Source organism: Barbus barbus, assembly GCF_936440315.1.
Source record: "Barbus barbus genome assembly, chromosome: 16".
Taxonomy (NCBI): Eukaryota; Metazoa; Chordata; class Actinopteri; order Cypriniformes; family Cyprinidae; genus Barbus; species Barbus barbus.
This window is the reverse complement of record NC_136744.1, coordinates 30,030,715-30,045,274: the sequence shown is the minus strand read 5'-3', so window position 1 is coordinate 30,045,274 and position 14,560 is coordinate 30,030,715. Positions and strand designations below refer to the sequence as shown.

The 14,560-nt window shown below is 37.1% G+C and overlaps 2 protein-coding genes across 2 annotated transcripts; one reads left to right on the top strand and one right to left on the bottom strand.

Moving 5' to 3' along the window:
• Nucleotides 1–104: 104 nt before the first annotated feature.
• LOC306882646 (uncharacterized protein) lies at nt 105–8,610 on the bottom strand. The gene is made up of 3 exons (XM_079437436.1): nt 8,300–8,610; nt 4,499–6,439; nt 105–3,305 (listed from the first exon to the last, which is right to left on the bottom strand). Exons 2-3 carry the CDS (start codon nt 6,420–6,422, stop codon nt 2,569–2,571), a joined length of 2,661 nt encoding a protein of 886 aa, XP_079293562.1. The 5' UTR covers nt 6,423–6,439; nt 8,300–8,610; the 3' UTR covers nt 105–2,568.
• A 1,505-nt stretch (nt 8,611–10,115) lies between these two features.
• ccnj (cyclin J) lies at nt 10,116–14,421 on the top strand. Its single transcript, XM_079437433.1, has 6 exons — nt 10,116–10,271; nt 10,643–10,718; nt 11,281–11,491; nt 11,601–11,900; nt 12,024–12,183; nt 13,504–14,421. The coding sequence occupies exons 2-6, from the start codon at nt 10,650–10,652 to the stop codon at nt 13,844–13,846; spliced, it is 1,083 nt and encodes a 360-aa protein (XP_079293559.1). The 5' UTR covers nt 10,116–10,271; nt 10,643–10,649; the 3' UTR covers nt 13,847–14,421.
• Nucleotides 14,422–14,560: the final 139 nt, after the last annotated feature.

The following is a 14,560-nucleotide window of genomic DNA, read 5'->3' as shown; positions in this document are numbered from 1 at the left end:
CACAAAGCATGCTCACACCAAATGATGATTTGATTTAGTAAACAGAAGTTAACTGATAAAGAAAATCTATTTATGACATTATTTTTGACCGCATCCTCATTTTACAGCATTTTTACACAAGTTCCTAAAACTTTTAACAGTTCTGTTGCTTTGCAGGTAGGTTTCTCAAAGCATCTTGGAGATGTTGCTGCAGACAAACAGATTTGGGCTGTTATCAGACAAAAATCTCACTGGATTATTACAATTAATGGGGTTATACACAGATATACAGTGCCCTCCAAAAGTATTGGAACAGTAAGACCAATTCCTTTATTTTTGCTGTAGACTGAAAACATTTGGGTTTGACATCAAAAGATGAATATGAGATGAGAGATTAACATTTCAGCTTTTATTTACAGGTATTTTCATCTGGATCTGATACACAACTTAAAAGATAGCACCTTTTGTTTGAACCCAACCATTTTTCTCTGTTACCATAAACCTTTGTGTATTCCCTTGGTGTTACAAACATCTTTCAATGAGCGAAAACAGTATTTCTTTGCAACAGTATGTCATTTAAAGACCTGACAACCGTTAATGTGTATAGTAAAAAGTCATAAATATTTCTTTTTACAACATATAGGCTACAGTTGATTCTGTTGCTACATTTGTTCAATGATATGCCTGTAAACTAATTTCATCACTTTTACGGCAACCTTACAGTCATGGCCAAAAATATCGGCACCCTTAGTAAATATGATCAAAGGCGGCTGTGAAAATTAATCTGCATTGTTAATCCTTTTGATCTTTTATTTAAAAATTCACAAAAATCTATCCTTTCATTGGATAATAAGAATTTAAAATGGGGGGAAATATCATTATGAAATAAACGTTTTTCTCAAATACACGTTGGACACAATTATTGGCACCCCAAGAAATTCTTATGAGTAAAATATCTCTGAAATATATTCATATTCACAATTTTGAGCACTCCAGGGTGATTATGAACATGAAATTATCCAGCCATGGCTTCCTGTTTCACAGAAATATAAATAGGAGGGAAAACAAAGCCCAAATTCCCTTAATCATCCATCACAATGAGAAAAAACAAACAAATTTCATCACTTTTAAAGTAACCTTATGTGGGCGACCCGAAAATTTAAATTTACCATATGTGACCATTAAATTACATAAATATTTTTCTCTATCAGTGGTTTTAAACTTCCAGATAATGTTTTGTGATTTCATATGAAAATTTCATTATATTTTTGTCATTTGTTTAATTATATTAAAAAAAGCACTGATGTACAGTAAGATATGCAAAGCAGTGTTGCTGTTATTATGCAAAACTGTGTTGTCAGGATAAGAGTATTTTTCTTAAAGAGCTATATGTACCTCGGACAAAACAAAAACAAAAATTAATTTTCAAAATAATTATATTTATTCATTGATAGCTCTAGAGGGTTTTTTGTGGAGGCACTTCTAATACAGCAATACAAGGTGTCATTCACAGCTGTTAGCGCAACACTAGTGCTTATACCAGTGTTTAAACTTCTACACAAACATAAGAGACACATTTACTTTGGTTTTCAAGTGAGGTGGATCACAGACCATCTTCAGACATTTACAGAAATTCACACCACTATTAAGTGCCTGAATCGCAGTGCACTCAAATTATTCCTGGGGAAAATAAACTCAAGAATGATCAGATTACACTGATCCTAAAAAACCTTTGGCTTCATAAATGAGAATAAAAATATTTTGGGAAAATTTTGACTACTGATACATTCTTTATCCATGAATAATACATTAACAATTTAATAAATGTAAGGTAATTAATTGAAACTCGTGATTAAACCCTTAATCAAACCCATGTTCTGACTGCACGCTGAAAAATAAATATTCACATAAATACAAAACATAATTTCAGTGATGCTTCACCAATGCTGAGTCAACATATGCTCTCTCGCATACAGGTGTAGTTTGAAACTAATGCTAAATATACCGGCAACGGAGGAGGCTAAACCACATCCGTAGCCTCCTACAAAGAGAATCAACAAGTTCTGTAAACATTTCAGTCACAAAGTCTTCTGAAAGATGATTAGTAAAGCAACACATTAATGGTTAAACGACATGCCCAAGTTTTAAACGTCAAAAATAACACAATAAAATAATGCAAAGCTACATAAAGTATTAAGACAAACTGATGTCTTACTGCTCAATCACTCGTTGTTCAGCTTGAAGTGAAGGTCAACACACTTCTTCTATTAGTATTAAGCTAACAGAGTGGAATATGACAATATTACCTGAGGTCTCTGCAATAATCTCACAGCATCGTGCGAGAAGGATTTGGTCTGACCGTATCAAAAAAGCACAGTGATTTTTCATCTATTAGATAATGCACTGCACTTTTTCACATTGTGGAACAAAATAAATAATGCTTGCTCGTGTCATCATAAATATTCAAGCACCTGAGAAGGGTTTATTACTATAAAGAACGAAATCCAGCTGTATTTTCCTCACCCTGAGATTTGCATAGCAACCCTGATTCTTCACAGCACTTCTTAAAACTGGCTGATGAATGCATTTCTATCTGTTGAAGAGCTGGTTCCACCCTCTGGTTGCTTCCATTAGATGTCTCTGTCCGTGACCCACCCAGGCTTCTTGGTTTGTGAAAAGCCGCCCGCAAAACCAGCATTTAAACGTCGGCTGCATCACGATGCTTTCCGATGCTGTTGGTACTACGGTATACTTTCTTCCACACACTCTTTTGAGCCTCAGTTTCAAGCTGAACCTTTCTTTAACGGTCCCTTTTGGCCATTCTCTCCTGCGGTGGGACGCGTGGCAATTGGCGACGAGATTATCACGAAAGGCATCGCAGTTCAACTCTGAAAGAGCTTTGAGAGTTTTACGAGAAAGTACGACCCGCTGCACTGCGCCTTTGTGCTTGTGAACCACTCTCATGATGTTTGTGACCTCGGGAATATCAGTGTCGGGATGGTTGAGGACGATCACAGGCTGGCTGTCGCGTGGGATTTTAACGGATTGAGAGGAGCTGTGGGGAATCAGTCGAAGGGTCGCCGGAACGTCTCGAGGTGGCGGCTCCCAGAAGAGGACGGAGGCTTGAGTCGATGGCTTCTGGGATTTGCTGACGGGAGAGTCTGCCGAGGACGTTTCTCCCATGCGCTTTCTGTTCAGTGACGAGACAGAGCCGCTTGACTCGCTGGATCCAGAGGCTGTTGCTGGGACGGATGTGGAAGAGTTTGAATCATCAGGCCGGGGAGAGAAGATGCTGGCGTTGACCGGCTCAGATTGCTGGTTTGCATCTGATGAAAACATGGAGCAGAAGAATAACTAACGTGCTTTAAAATAATTTAACAAAAATTTTATTTGTATTATAATACTGGTAACAAAGCTAAAATATGTTTTGATAATACTGTATACAGTGGAAAAACATGGAAAACTACATTTTAAACAATTGTAATTATATTTAACTTCTTGCAATGAATGCTTTGAATGTTTGTGGCAACAATAGATATCTTGGATAATGCTTACCATTATTAGCCATTTTGAGTAAAAATTAAAAATTTGTATTTTTTTTTTATTGTAATTGTTTATGGAGTCATTTCCGAGTAAATACATAAAGCTGAAAAAAATTAATACTGTTTTTAAAAACATTTTTAATTACTATAATTTGCATTAAATTATTAAAATTTTGTGGCAACAATCAACTGCTTGGAAAGATGGTTATTGAACCATTTCAGAGGAAATACAATGTTTTGATGCATATATGGAAACATGTTTAAACAATATTTTAAACTATTTTAATTACTACAATTGACTTCTTGCATTGAATGCTTTCAATGTTGGTGGTGACAATAGATATCTTGGATAATGGTTACCATTAGCCATTTTGAGTAAAACATTAAAAAAAGTCTTGTAATTTTTTATTTTATTTTATTTTTTGTAATCGTAATGGTTTACCGAGTCATTCCAGAGTAAATACCTAAAGTTGAAAAAATATTTTGATTTAAAATTTAGAAAATACAATGTTTTGATACATTTATGGTAAACATGTTTATACAATCTTTTACTTCTTGCATTAAATACTTTGAATATTTGTGCCAACAATAGATTGCTTGGAAAGGTTACCGAGTCATTTCATAGTAAATAAAAAAAAATTAAAAATGTTTTGATAATTATTTATTAAGAAGTATTAATTATTATATTATATATTTATAATTATTATTTTATTATTATTACTCATTCATAATTACTATTTATTATACATATCTATAATAGGGTTCTTATAATGTTTATAAGATCAATATTATTTTTTTATTTACCATATGCAGAACTATCTAACATTAATGGTAAACTAAATCCTTTGAAAATCAGCTACTAAAGACTACTGCATATACAGATATTCATACATGTAAATAACTATGGGAACCATGTCCAAAATACAACACACAACAAGTACACTTGAGTATCCCAGAGTGCTCTGCTTATTGCTCACCTCCCGTGTGTGGGAAATCTTTCAGAGGTTCATCAGAGCTGGCGTGTGGAGATAACGTCCGATCCACTCTTGCCTCATCCAGCAAATGGATGTCTGTTGTTAAAGGCAGCTCATCCACCGTGTGAAGCAGGTCTGGAGCGCTGCGGCTTTCCCTCTCGCAGTCGCGCTGACCCACCGGGACCAGAGAATCTCTGGGGTCCATGTTGTTTGTGCACTCGTCAGCATTGCCATGGAATAACAGGCCCCCGTCTTCACTTTGACACAAAGACTCGTTCAGATCCTTCAGAGGAGATCCAGAGGACGGACTCATGCAATCAAACCCAGAGATGGAGCATGCTTTTGGCTGATGGAGAATGACGTTTGAATCAAGATTGGGTTCTTCATCAAACACTGTTGTAAGGAGTCGTGAACTACACCTTTCTTCCAAAGAACCTGTATCCGAAGTTAGATCACTATGACAACCTGAATCTCCTTGGCATGCGGTAAAGTTTTCCTCGGATTCACTGAAGGCTTTGTCTTGGCAGTCATTTGCTCTTTTCGCATGCGGACTTTGAATATCTGAATTATGGTTGAAGGCGTTGCATGCATTGAGATGAATAGTTGCATGTTCCTGATTGTTGCATCCATTGTTTTGTTGGCTTTTTATCCTCTCAACCACTGAAGACAAAATGTCCTGCTGAGCTACACATCGTTCCTGCTCCATTCTTTGGGACGAAGGACTTCTAGACGACACCTGAGAACGGTTTCCTGAGTCATTAACAGCTGAAATATCATTGGATTCGTTTTGCTGATTGGCTGGTTTCACAGTGTGAGCATCCTTCGAAACGTCTTGCTTGTTTGAAGGAATGACTTTGAGAACTAAATGCTTTTTGCCATCCACCATCTTGAACCCGACCACCTTTGTAGTGCAATCTGGGGGAACAGATATATTGTTCTTCTCTATGAGTCCACTTAGCTTATCTTTCCTAGCACGCCGCAGACCTGGGTGTGGCGCGGTACACCGCTTTGCATTAGCTTGTGATGGATGGGGTGTTTTTGGCGCGTGAGAAACAAACTCCTGCTCGCCTTTGAGAGATGCAGGCCGGTTTTTACCACTACAAACGGTCCTTTCGAGAAACTGCTGTGTTTCCTCCAAGGTCCTCTCTGGGTCCAGCAAGACGCCGTGGTCGTCCAGTAGAGAACCGGGTGTGGAGAACGGGAGCAATGGGGATGTCCATTGGGGTTCTGGTTTTGGAAGTAATAACTTGAACCCCTGAGACAGGTTATTGTCTTGCTTAACAGGTGCCCGCTTTCTCCACCAATTTCTTCGGTTCCACCTTTGACGGCATGCAGCAGCCTTGTGCTTTAAAGGATCGTTTTTCTGTGCATTGTCATTAGTAATGCAACATGAGTGACACACAAACTGCTTAATCTCCTGGAAGGAGAGTTTGCATTTGGGACAGTCGTATTGACCGTTTAGAGCATGGTGAGTTTGACAATGTTTGGTCAGTTGGGGAAGCGTTCGCTGGACGTTGTCATCACAAATCTCACAAACGAACAAACAATCCTCGTGTTGCATTCGGTGCTGCTGAAGCATAGTGAACACCGGCGTGGAGAAACCGCACACGTCGCACGGAAACATCGGTGGGTTTCCTTTGCCTCCGTGGGCGATCTTAAAATGCATGATTAATTCATCAGGTCTGAAGGAGATGCCGTCGTTGCACGAGGAACAGGAGAATGTGTTCGCTGCCTGAAGACTTTGAGGTCGCTTCTTGGACTTCTGTGTTACTTTCCAGCCACGTGCTGTAACATCTCTCTCCTCTTTCACAGTGTTTCGTTCAGTAGGGAATGAAAAGGAGGTCTTCCTGAGACGCAGGCGTTTATGCCAAAGGCCCCTCTCTTTCTTCCCAACCTGAGCATCACGTTTGGCATTGACCCCATTCATATTGGATGTACAGAGCCCTATACAAGACAAGGGAAATTTGAGCTTTTAGGTAGATCATGTTCAAAACTCAATACAAAAATTGCAATATCATAATTAATAACCAGTGTCATTAGATTTTCACCAATGTTTCCAGTTGCAATACTGGGCATTATGTAAGTCATGAGTGATACGCTGTAAAAAAATATTTTCTAGTTTAGTATTCTTCTCTTGCTTTCCTTTACAAATATTTAGGCAATACACATTTTTTCATTAAGATGCATTTATTCGAGAAAGAAAACTATTTAAAATATTGTGTTTTCTGATAAACGGATCAAAATTTAATTAAGTGAATGTGTGCTTAAAACAAGGAAAAATAATCTTGTTTTTTTTTCTTAGCCCATTGGCAGAAATATTTTCTTGTTTTAAGCATAAACTCACTTAATTTTGATACATTTTTCAGAAAACAAGACTTGACATCTCAAGTCAGTTTGCCTCTCAAGTAAATGTAACTTGACTTAAGAATATTTAGACATTTATACTAAAAACAATACAAAAACACTGAGTAAGCATATTCTTCTGACCCCATTGACAGATTTTTTCTTAGTTTAAGCCTAAACTCACTTAATTAGGATACAATTTTTAAAAAACAAGGCTTTATATCATTATATAAGTCATTTTGCCTCTCAAGTATGTATCTTGATTTAAGAATATTTAGATATTTATACAGAAAACAAGACAAAAATATAGTGCAAGAAAATAATTTTTGCAGTGCATACAGTACATATGCATTTTCTGAGAACTGTGCTTTTGTTTATTACATTTTTGAGTAATTATTGTAATGCATGCTGTGTAAACTATTTAATGGACATTCAATTGAATTATTAACTAGTGTTTAGGATTAAAATCTTACCACATATGACAAAAATAAAAAAAAACTGTTACATATACAGTGTGTACATCAAGAATTTTCTATAAAAAACAGAACCCGGTCTTCTTTGAAATGTCATTTATAACATTACCTTACCTTAGTTACCCAAAACCAGACTACAACATCTTTATTACAAGTCAATATATTTGAATGAACCTAAATTTAAGTGCATTCAATGCTCTGTACTATGGTATTACCATCATTTTTGAACACGGTATCATGATAGTACATTTTCACTTACATGTAATTATTATATTTATATAAGTGTACTCAGTCCTCCTTTAACTCCTCAGACCATTCCTTAACTGCTTATGCAACGTGTGCAACAAATAAATGACTGAGTTCAGTACCAGTGTTTTCTAAACATGTACCATGGTAATACCATGGTATTCTTTGAAATACACTGAAAAATTATTGTATTTAAACCCCATGATACACATCAAAGCACCATGGCATTAACATCACTGTACCATGGTACTGTACAGTTTTACTAGTACATGAGTATTTAATTCACATCTTTGTCTTAATATACACACATGCATACTGATCCATGTATCTCAAAAGACATAAATATAATCAAATATAATAAACTAAGCATGCACCGTGAGTTAAATAAAGTATAATCAGTTTGCACCTGTGGTTCAGCTGCCTAATTCCCCCTATGTCACAATGCAATGAACGTGTTATAAAGTTTTAAAATCGTTTTAGATCAAACTTAATGCACTGCAAAGTAAAATGCAATGCCTATAGCCTGCGATGGAGTTTACTTTAGCAACTATGCAGACTTGCCTATTTAAAGTTGACCAACAAACATGTTTCAAACTGCTATATCGTGCATGCCATTATGCGCGTCCGACACTGCATTTCCACTAATAAAACTTTCATTCTGCTTCGAAGTCAAAGTTTATGGAGTGCATATGTGAAAATGCATATAAGTGCATGTAAAAGTGTCGAAGGTGACGAGACTTACAGCGCTTTTCCGCCTCCCGTCCAACCAGAATCAGTCAACAGCGCACAGCAGCCATGACAGTTCCATCCGGGGACAAAAGCAGCTCAAACCCATGACAAGAATGGATTACCTGCATGCCACATCATACTAACGTCTAATTGCATTGTCTAAATTGCATGCATTTTTCGATGCATTCATGCCTAGTTGTATGCTTTCTGTTTATGAAAGAAGCTCATTCATGCCACAGACTTTGTGTGCACAGAGAAGTCCAGCCCTGTGAAGACAGCATGTGCTTCCTCTTTCAGCACACACCACTCAGCACTGTTTATAACGACCATATAGAGGCACACAGCACTGGAATGTGAATGTGAGAGAAGGAGATAAACACACACATTCTAACAATGTAGAAATTATTTGTTATTTTTTACTTTATTTAATCTATTTTTACTTTTTTGTAATTGTTATTCAATTTATGGCCATTTAAGTCAATATAGGGTTCCAGATGTCATGTGATTTCCAAGTTTCAAAAAGTTAAGACAATTATTATGATTATTAAAATAGAAATTATTCATTAAAAATAAGTCATGGAAAAGTCATGAGGATTACATTATTTAGATATCAAGGATGTAACAATGGGAGAAAAGATGCATTTTAATAATCAATAGTTACAATCTCATATTGATTGAATATTGAGGTGGCCAGACTTTTAATAGCTATAAAGGACCAAAAAGGAACATTAACTGAGGGCCGTGCATGGGGTTAAAGTAAATGTTGTGAATTTAAAAAATGTTTAAATAAAAAAGACAAATTAACGTATATTGTTTTTACATTTTAATGCAAAAATAAAACAAAAATATAAATTAGAAATGAAGCTATGCTTCAATGGTATGGCATGAGGCCAACATTGGTTTAAATCTATTACTCAAAATCATCAGCATCATAAGTAAAGCCATAAATAAAAAGTAAATAAAATTGAATTATCAAAAAACTGGACAGCACTTTTTAAGGCATAAGGAAAACACAAATCTAAAAAGGAAAGTACAGTCTGTCTGCCTTTCAATGTATATGCTAATAGATTGAGGTTTTTCTGCATTCACCCTTCTGCTCAGGGTGCTAATATGACTTGCTTTGTTAGGAATGATATAGCAAAAAAAATAAACAAGCATTTTGCATTCTGTAGAAAATGCCTGTTTGGTGCAAATGAACTGAAGAAACAATCCTGCACTAAATCACCAGTCACATAATCTTTATTGCTGCACTTGTATTGATAATTATGTGATTTGTGTGCTAAAGTCACATTACAGTCCTGTAAAAGCAATTTAACATAAACAACTCAAGTACACTGTGTGTGATGTAGTAATATGTATAGTAATATACAGGAGGCCAAAAAGCTTGTCCAGTTAACATTTTATTTTAGAATTGCTCAGTCTTTTGTTTGCTTTCCCTTTTTAAATATACAATATGTTGGGTAAATTAATTTTATTAAAAAAAATTGTTTTTATGCTTTAATGAAATACATGACAAAACACATAAATCAGTAAAATAATCAATGCAGTTTTTAAAACGCAGGTTATGTGCTGATTATTGAGGAGAGGGGGGCCCCTGCTGGTGACATCGGGTTATAGCAGCCCCACATATTTGGGTTGAAATGTGTTTTACAAACTTTACAAAAAGCTATAAGTGAAAACTTATAGTTGCTGAGATCTTATGTTTCCCCAACAATTATTTTTCTGTGTAATTCTGTGATTAGTTGCTCTTTCTCGCTGCATTGTGATGACGCGGATGAACGCTTCATTCTGATTGGTCGCGCTCTGTGATTGTAAGGCGACTTTTGATTGGCTGAGATAGTCAGGCTCGCTGTGCCGTGTATTGTTTCTTTGCTCGTGAGCACAGAGTGTAAACTTTGATTTAATTTACACTTTGATTATCCGAGTAAGTTTGTTCGGCTGCTAGTTTTCATCGTACTGTCTGTATGCAGGCGTCGTTGTGTGCGGTGAGTTCTGAACACTGAAAAGTTTTCATCGTCTGCTTTTTCCCTTTAAAAGTCAAACATGTAGCGCTGCTCTATTATTGATACGACTCTTTGATTTATAGTAGGTTATCGTATGCTAGTAAGTCATTCCGCTCATTCTGTGATATGCATTGGTTTGTTTGAGCAAGGAAGTATTGTGCACATTGAGGAAGACTCGGGCTTGTTACTCTAAATGATCTTCTCCTCCTGAAATGTGTTGGACCAATCAAGACCTTCAGCGGTCTCACCGTCATCAGTGCTGATTGTTGCTGGAGCTTGGATTTGTCTTGGGATGCATTAAGGTGCTTTTGCTCAATGAAGCTGAGCTGATCTTTAAACCTCATATATTCCAGGATCCCAATGGAGCTGGAGGGTCAGTGGTGGAAAGGAGAACTTGCAGAGGACATCTATCAGGCCCTGCGTTACAAAGTTTGTATTCCTGTCATTGTGTTGGTTTTTGGTACCACTGAACGTGTGTTATAATGTCATGCATGCATGAACCTTGCACAAATATGTTATTACAAAATTGTCATGGTAGTGGAATTGTCTGTTTGGATTTTATAATGTAATGCATGCATATGCAGCTTTGCTGTATTCATGTATATGCAACTTGAATGCATGCACATGCAACTTTACTGAATGCATTCATATGCTACTGTTCTGAATTTATGTAAATGCATCTTGAATGCATTAATAAAGCGATTTTATTGAATGCATGCATATGCAACTAGTGAATTCATGTAAATGTTGTTTACATGCATATGCACCTATTAATATAAGTGTAACTAGTGAATTCATGTACAGTAAATGCACTTTGTATGCATGCACATGCAACTGTTTTGAATTTATATAAATGCAAATTCGAGCATATGCATAATATGCAACATTACTTGGTGATTCCATGCATGTGCAACTTAAACTGATTATTGCACAAATCAGTATTATAAAACCTATTAATTGCAGTGTGTTTGTCTCATTGGATGTCTTTCAGGAGCTGCGGTTGCCTGCGTACAAAGGCCAGTCCCCACAGCTGAGCCTTAGGCGATATTTTGCAGACCTGATCGCTATAGTCAGCAATCGCTTCAAGCTGTGCCCGGCGGCCAGACACTTGGCTGTTTATCTGCTGGACCTGTTTATGGACCGCTATGACATCTCAGTACAGCAGCTTCACATGGTCGCGCTGTCCTGCTTGCTTTTGGCCAGTAAGAGTCATACTCCTTTTATTGTGATATTTTGTTATTGTGTATGATGCACAAAGCACACCACATAGTGTTGTGCCATAACCACTCAGCAACCAATTTTATTAACCAGGTAAGTTTGAGGAGAGAGAAGACCGTGTCCCGAAGCTGGAGACACTGAACGGTCTTGGCTGCATGAGCTCTATGAACCTGGTTCTGACCAAACAGGGTCTCCTGCACATGGAGCTGCTGCTCCTCGAGACGTTTCAGTGGAACCTGTACCTCCCCACCGCTGCTCACTTCATAGAGTACTACCTGCCAGTCGCCGTGAACGAGACGGACCTGCATGACGGCTGGCCGATGGCGTGCATGGAGAGGACCATGCTGTACATCTCCAAATATGCTGACTATTTCCTAGAGGTGTCTTTACAAGGTGCAGAGACTAATTCAGATGCAGTGCATTTTCACCTGTTGAATGTTTGTAGGAGTGTATAAGAACTGCATGATATACAGAATCAGAATGTTTTGTTCTTTTGCATTTCCTTTCTCTGTCAAGACCATGCATTTCTGCGATTCGTCCCATCCCTGGTTGCTGCGGCGTGTGTGGCCTCCTCCAGGGTAATATTGCGTTTGTCTCCGACCTGGCCTCCGCGCCTGCAGCGTCTGTCAGCGTACACCTGGGAGCACCTGCTGCCTTGTGTGGAAAGACTTCTAATGTGAGTTTTACCCAAGGTTGTTATCATTAACTAAAAACCATACAAATGAAATGCATGTAAATATAGTTTGGCTGCATGCATGTACAACTTTACTGAATGCATTCAATTAAGTTCCATAAGCATTCATTCAAGTTTACAATAAAATTGTATATCCATGCATTGAAGTTACATTTACTTGCGTACAGTAAAGATGCATTTACATCTTCACTGAATCCATGTAAATGCAACTTTATTCATGCATATACAAACTTTATAGAATGCATGTAAATGCAACTTGAATTGATGCATATATATAACTTTACAGAATGCATGTAATTGCAAATTGAATGCATTCAGTAAAGTTGTAGATACAGTAAAGATGTAAATGCATGCTAAGTTGTATTTACATCTTAACTGAATGCATGTAAATGCAATTTCATTGCAAATACAAACTTTTCAGAATGCATGTAAATGCAACTTAATTCATGCATATATAAACTTTCATGGAATGCATGTAAATGCAACTTGAATTAATGAATATTAAACTTTACTGAATGCATGTAAATGCAAATTGAATGCATTCAGTAAAGATGTAAATGCATGCATTTAAGTTGTATTTACATCTTTACAGAATGCATATAAATGCAACTTAATTCATGCATATACAAACTTTATGGAATGCATGTACAGTAAATGCAACTTGAATTGATGCATTTGCCGCTTTACTGAATGCTTTTAAATGCAAGTTGATTGGATGCATATACAGCTTTGCTGAATGCATTTCTGCACTTTTTGTTACTTCAAATAAACTAAACATGAAATAAAAATAAATTTTAATAGTATAAAACTTATTTTATTTCAGCTACTTGCAAAGGAATCATTTCTCATTTTCTTTCAGTTTCACTTACCCCGGTTTCACAAACAAGACTTAAGCCTAGTCCTGGACTAAAATGTAAGTCTGAGCTGCAAGAAAGAAACTTGCACTGACTGATCTTAAAACATATCAGTGCCTTTGTTTTGTCTTTAGATGCACACCAGTAATGTTTTTTTCTAAGGCACGTTTATAAAAAAATTAACTGAACAATGGCCTAATGCTGGCTTAGTCTAAGCCCTGTCTGTGAAACCGGGCCTTAAAGTACTAAAATAACTAAAACAGAAAATAATGTGTTAGTGTTATAGTTGAATGGACATTTTGGCGCAACAAACATGGAAGTCATTATCTCCCCTAATACCCCCCTCTCTCTCTCTCTCTCTCTCTCTCTCTCTCTCTCTCTCTCTCTCTCTCTCTCTCTCTCTCTCTCTCTCTCTCTCTCTCTCTCTCTCTCTCTTTCTCTTTCTCAGTGCTCATGACAGTGACGTAAAGGAAGCAAATAAGCAGAAATGCCCACAGCCGAGTGCTCAGCCTGCACAGATGGTGTATCCCGTCCAGGGTCAGAGCATGTCCTTGCATCCATACATGCAGCGGCCGAACACGCAATACATGCAGCAGAACTGCCAGCCGGTGGTAATGTCCACTCAAGGTCCTGCGACATATCTGACACATACGGCCTCAATGCAGGTCTCCACGGCCCCTCTGCACGGCCTCACGCAAACACAGACCATGGATGCCAAAGTGAACGTGCCCAGCAGGGCTTACCAGGTGAACTCGCTGTACCCCTGCGCCGCTCCCTGCTTCGACAGGTGATGACACGGGACAGGAAAGCATCGGAACGTTTACACTGCACAGGGGAGAGTTTGTATTCATAAAGCAAGCACACTGCTCTTAACTGTTACTTGAATCAAAACACCTCAGCTGCTGAATTCTGAATCCTTTTTTTAATTTATGCGATCAGGGTGAAAGCTAGATGATTTAAATCACTTTAATGTTCATGAGGTGTGGGATAATACGAAATGTGCAATATTCTAATGCTGTCATGCATGGTGTTTCATTTGCTGTGTTAAGTTTAAGTATTATTATTTACAGCCATCTTTCATAAATGAAGACATCATGGGATTTCAAATCAATGTTGTATAAGAAATTAATGTGGTTTTTACTAACACAAGCAAGTGTTATTTTGCTCTACCTCATTGAATGCAGACTATTGTTGTCTCGTAACCTTACAAGTGCACTTTGGTACAGTGTTGTCGTTTTATTTTTTTTGTTTTTGTAATAAAATTTTGTTGTAGCTAGTTTTGGGTTTGGGTGTTGAAATTTTACACTGAGGTTTGTAGCCACTGGAACATGTTCATGATTAAAATTCACCCTTCTCAGATTCACACAAACATTCACATATTGAAACTGTTTGTTTGTATTAGTTCAAACTAAATCCATTTCACTGTATTATTTATTAGGGCCCAAGCCACTAAGGCGCAGGGGCCTCTTGTTTTCCTAAGGATTATTATTTTTAATTTTTTTTTA

Coding starts and splice junctions, on each gene's coding strand:
- LOC306882646 (XM_079437436.1), bottom strand. CDS start 6,422: ATGAATGGGGTCAATGCCAAACGTGATGCTCAGGTTGGGAAGAAAGAG. Junction 3,306..4,498: donor AGATTTCCCACACACGGGAG/GTGAGCAATAAG, acceptor TGTTTTCATCAG/ATGCAAACCAGCAATCTGAG.
- ccnj (XM_079437433.1), top strand. CDS start 10,650: ATGGAGCTGGAGGGTCAGTGGTGGAAAGGAGAACTTGCAGAGGACATC. Junction 11,901..12,023: donor CCTAGAGGTGTCTTTACAAG/GTGCAGAGACTA, acceptor TTCTCTGTCAAG/ACCATGCATTTCTGCGATTC. Junction 12,184..13,503: donor TGTGTGGAAAGACTTCTAAT/GTGAGTTTTACC, acceptor TCTCTTTCTCAG/TGCTCATGACAGTGACGTAA.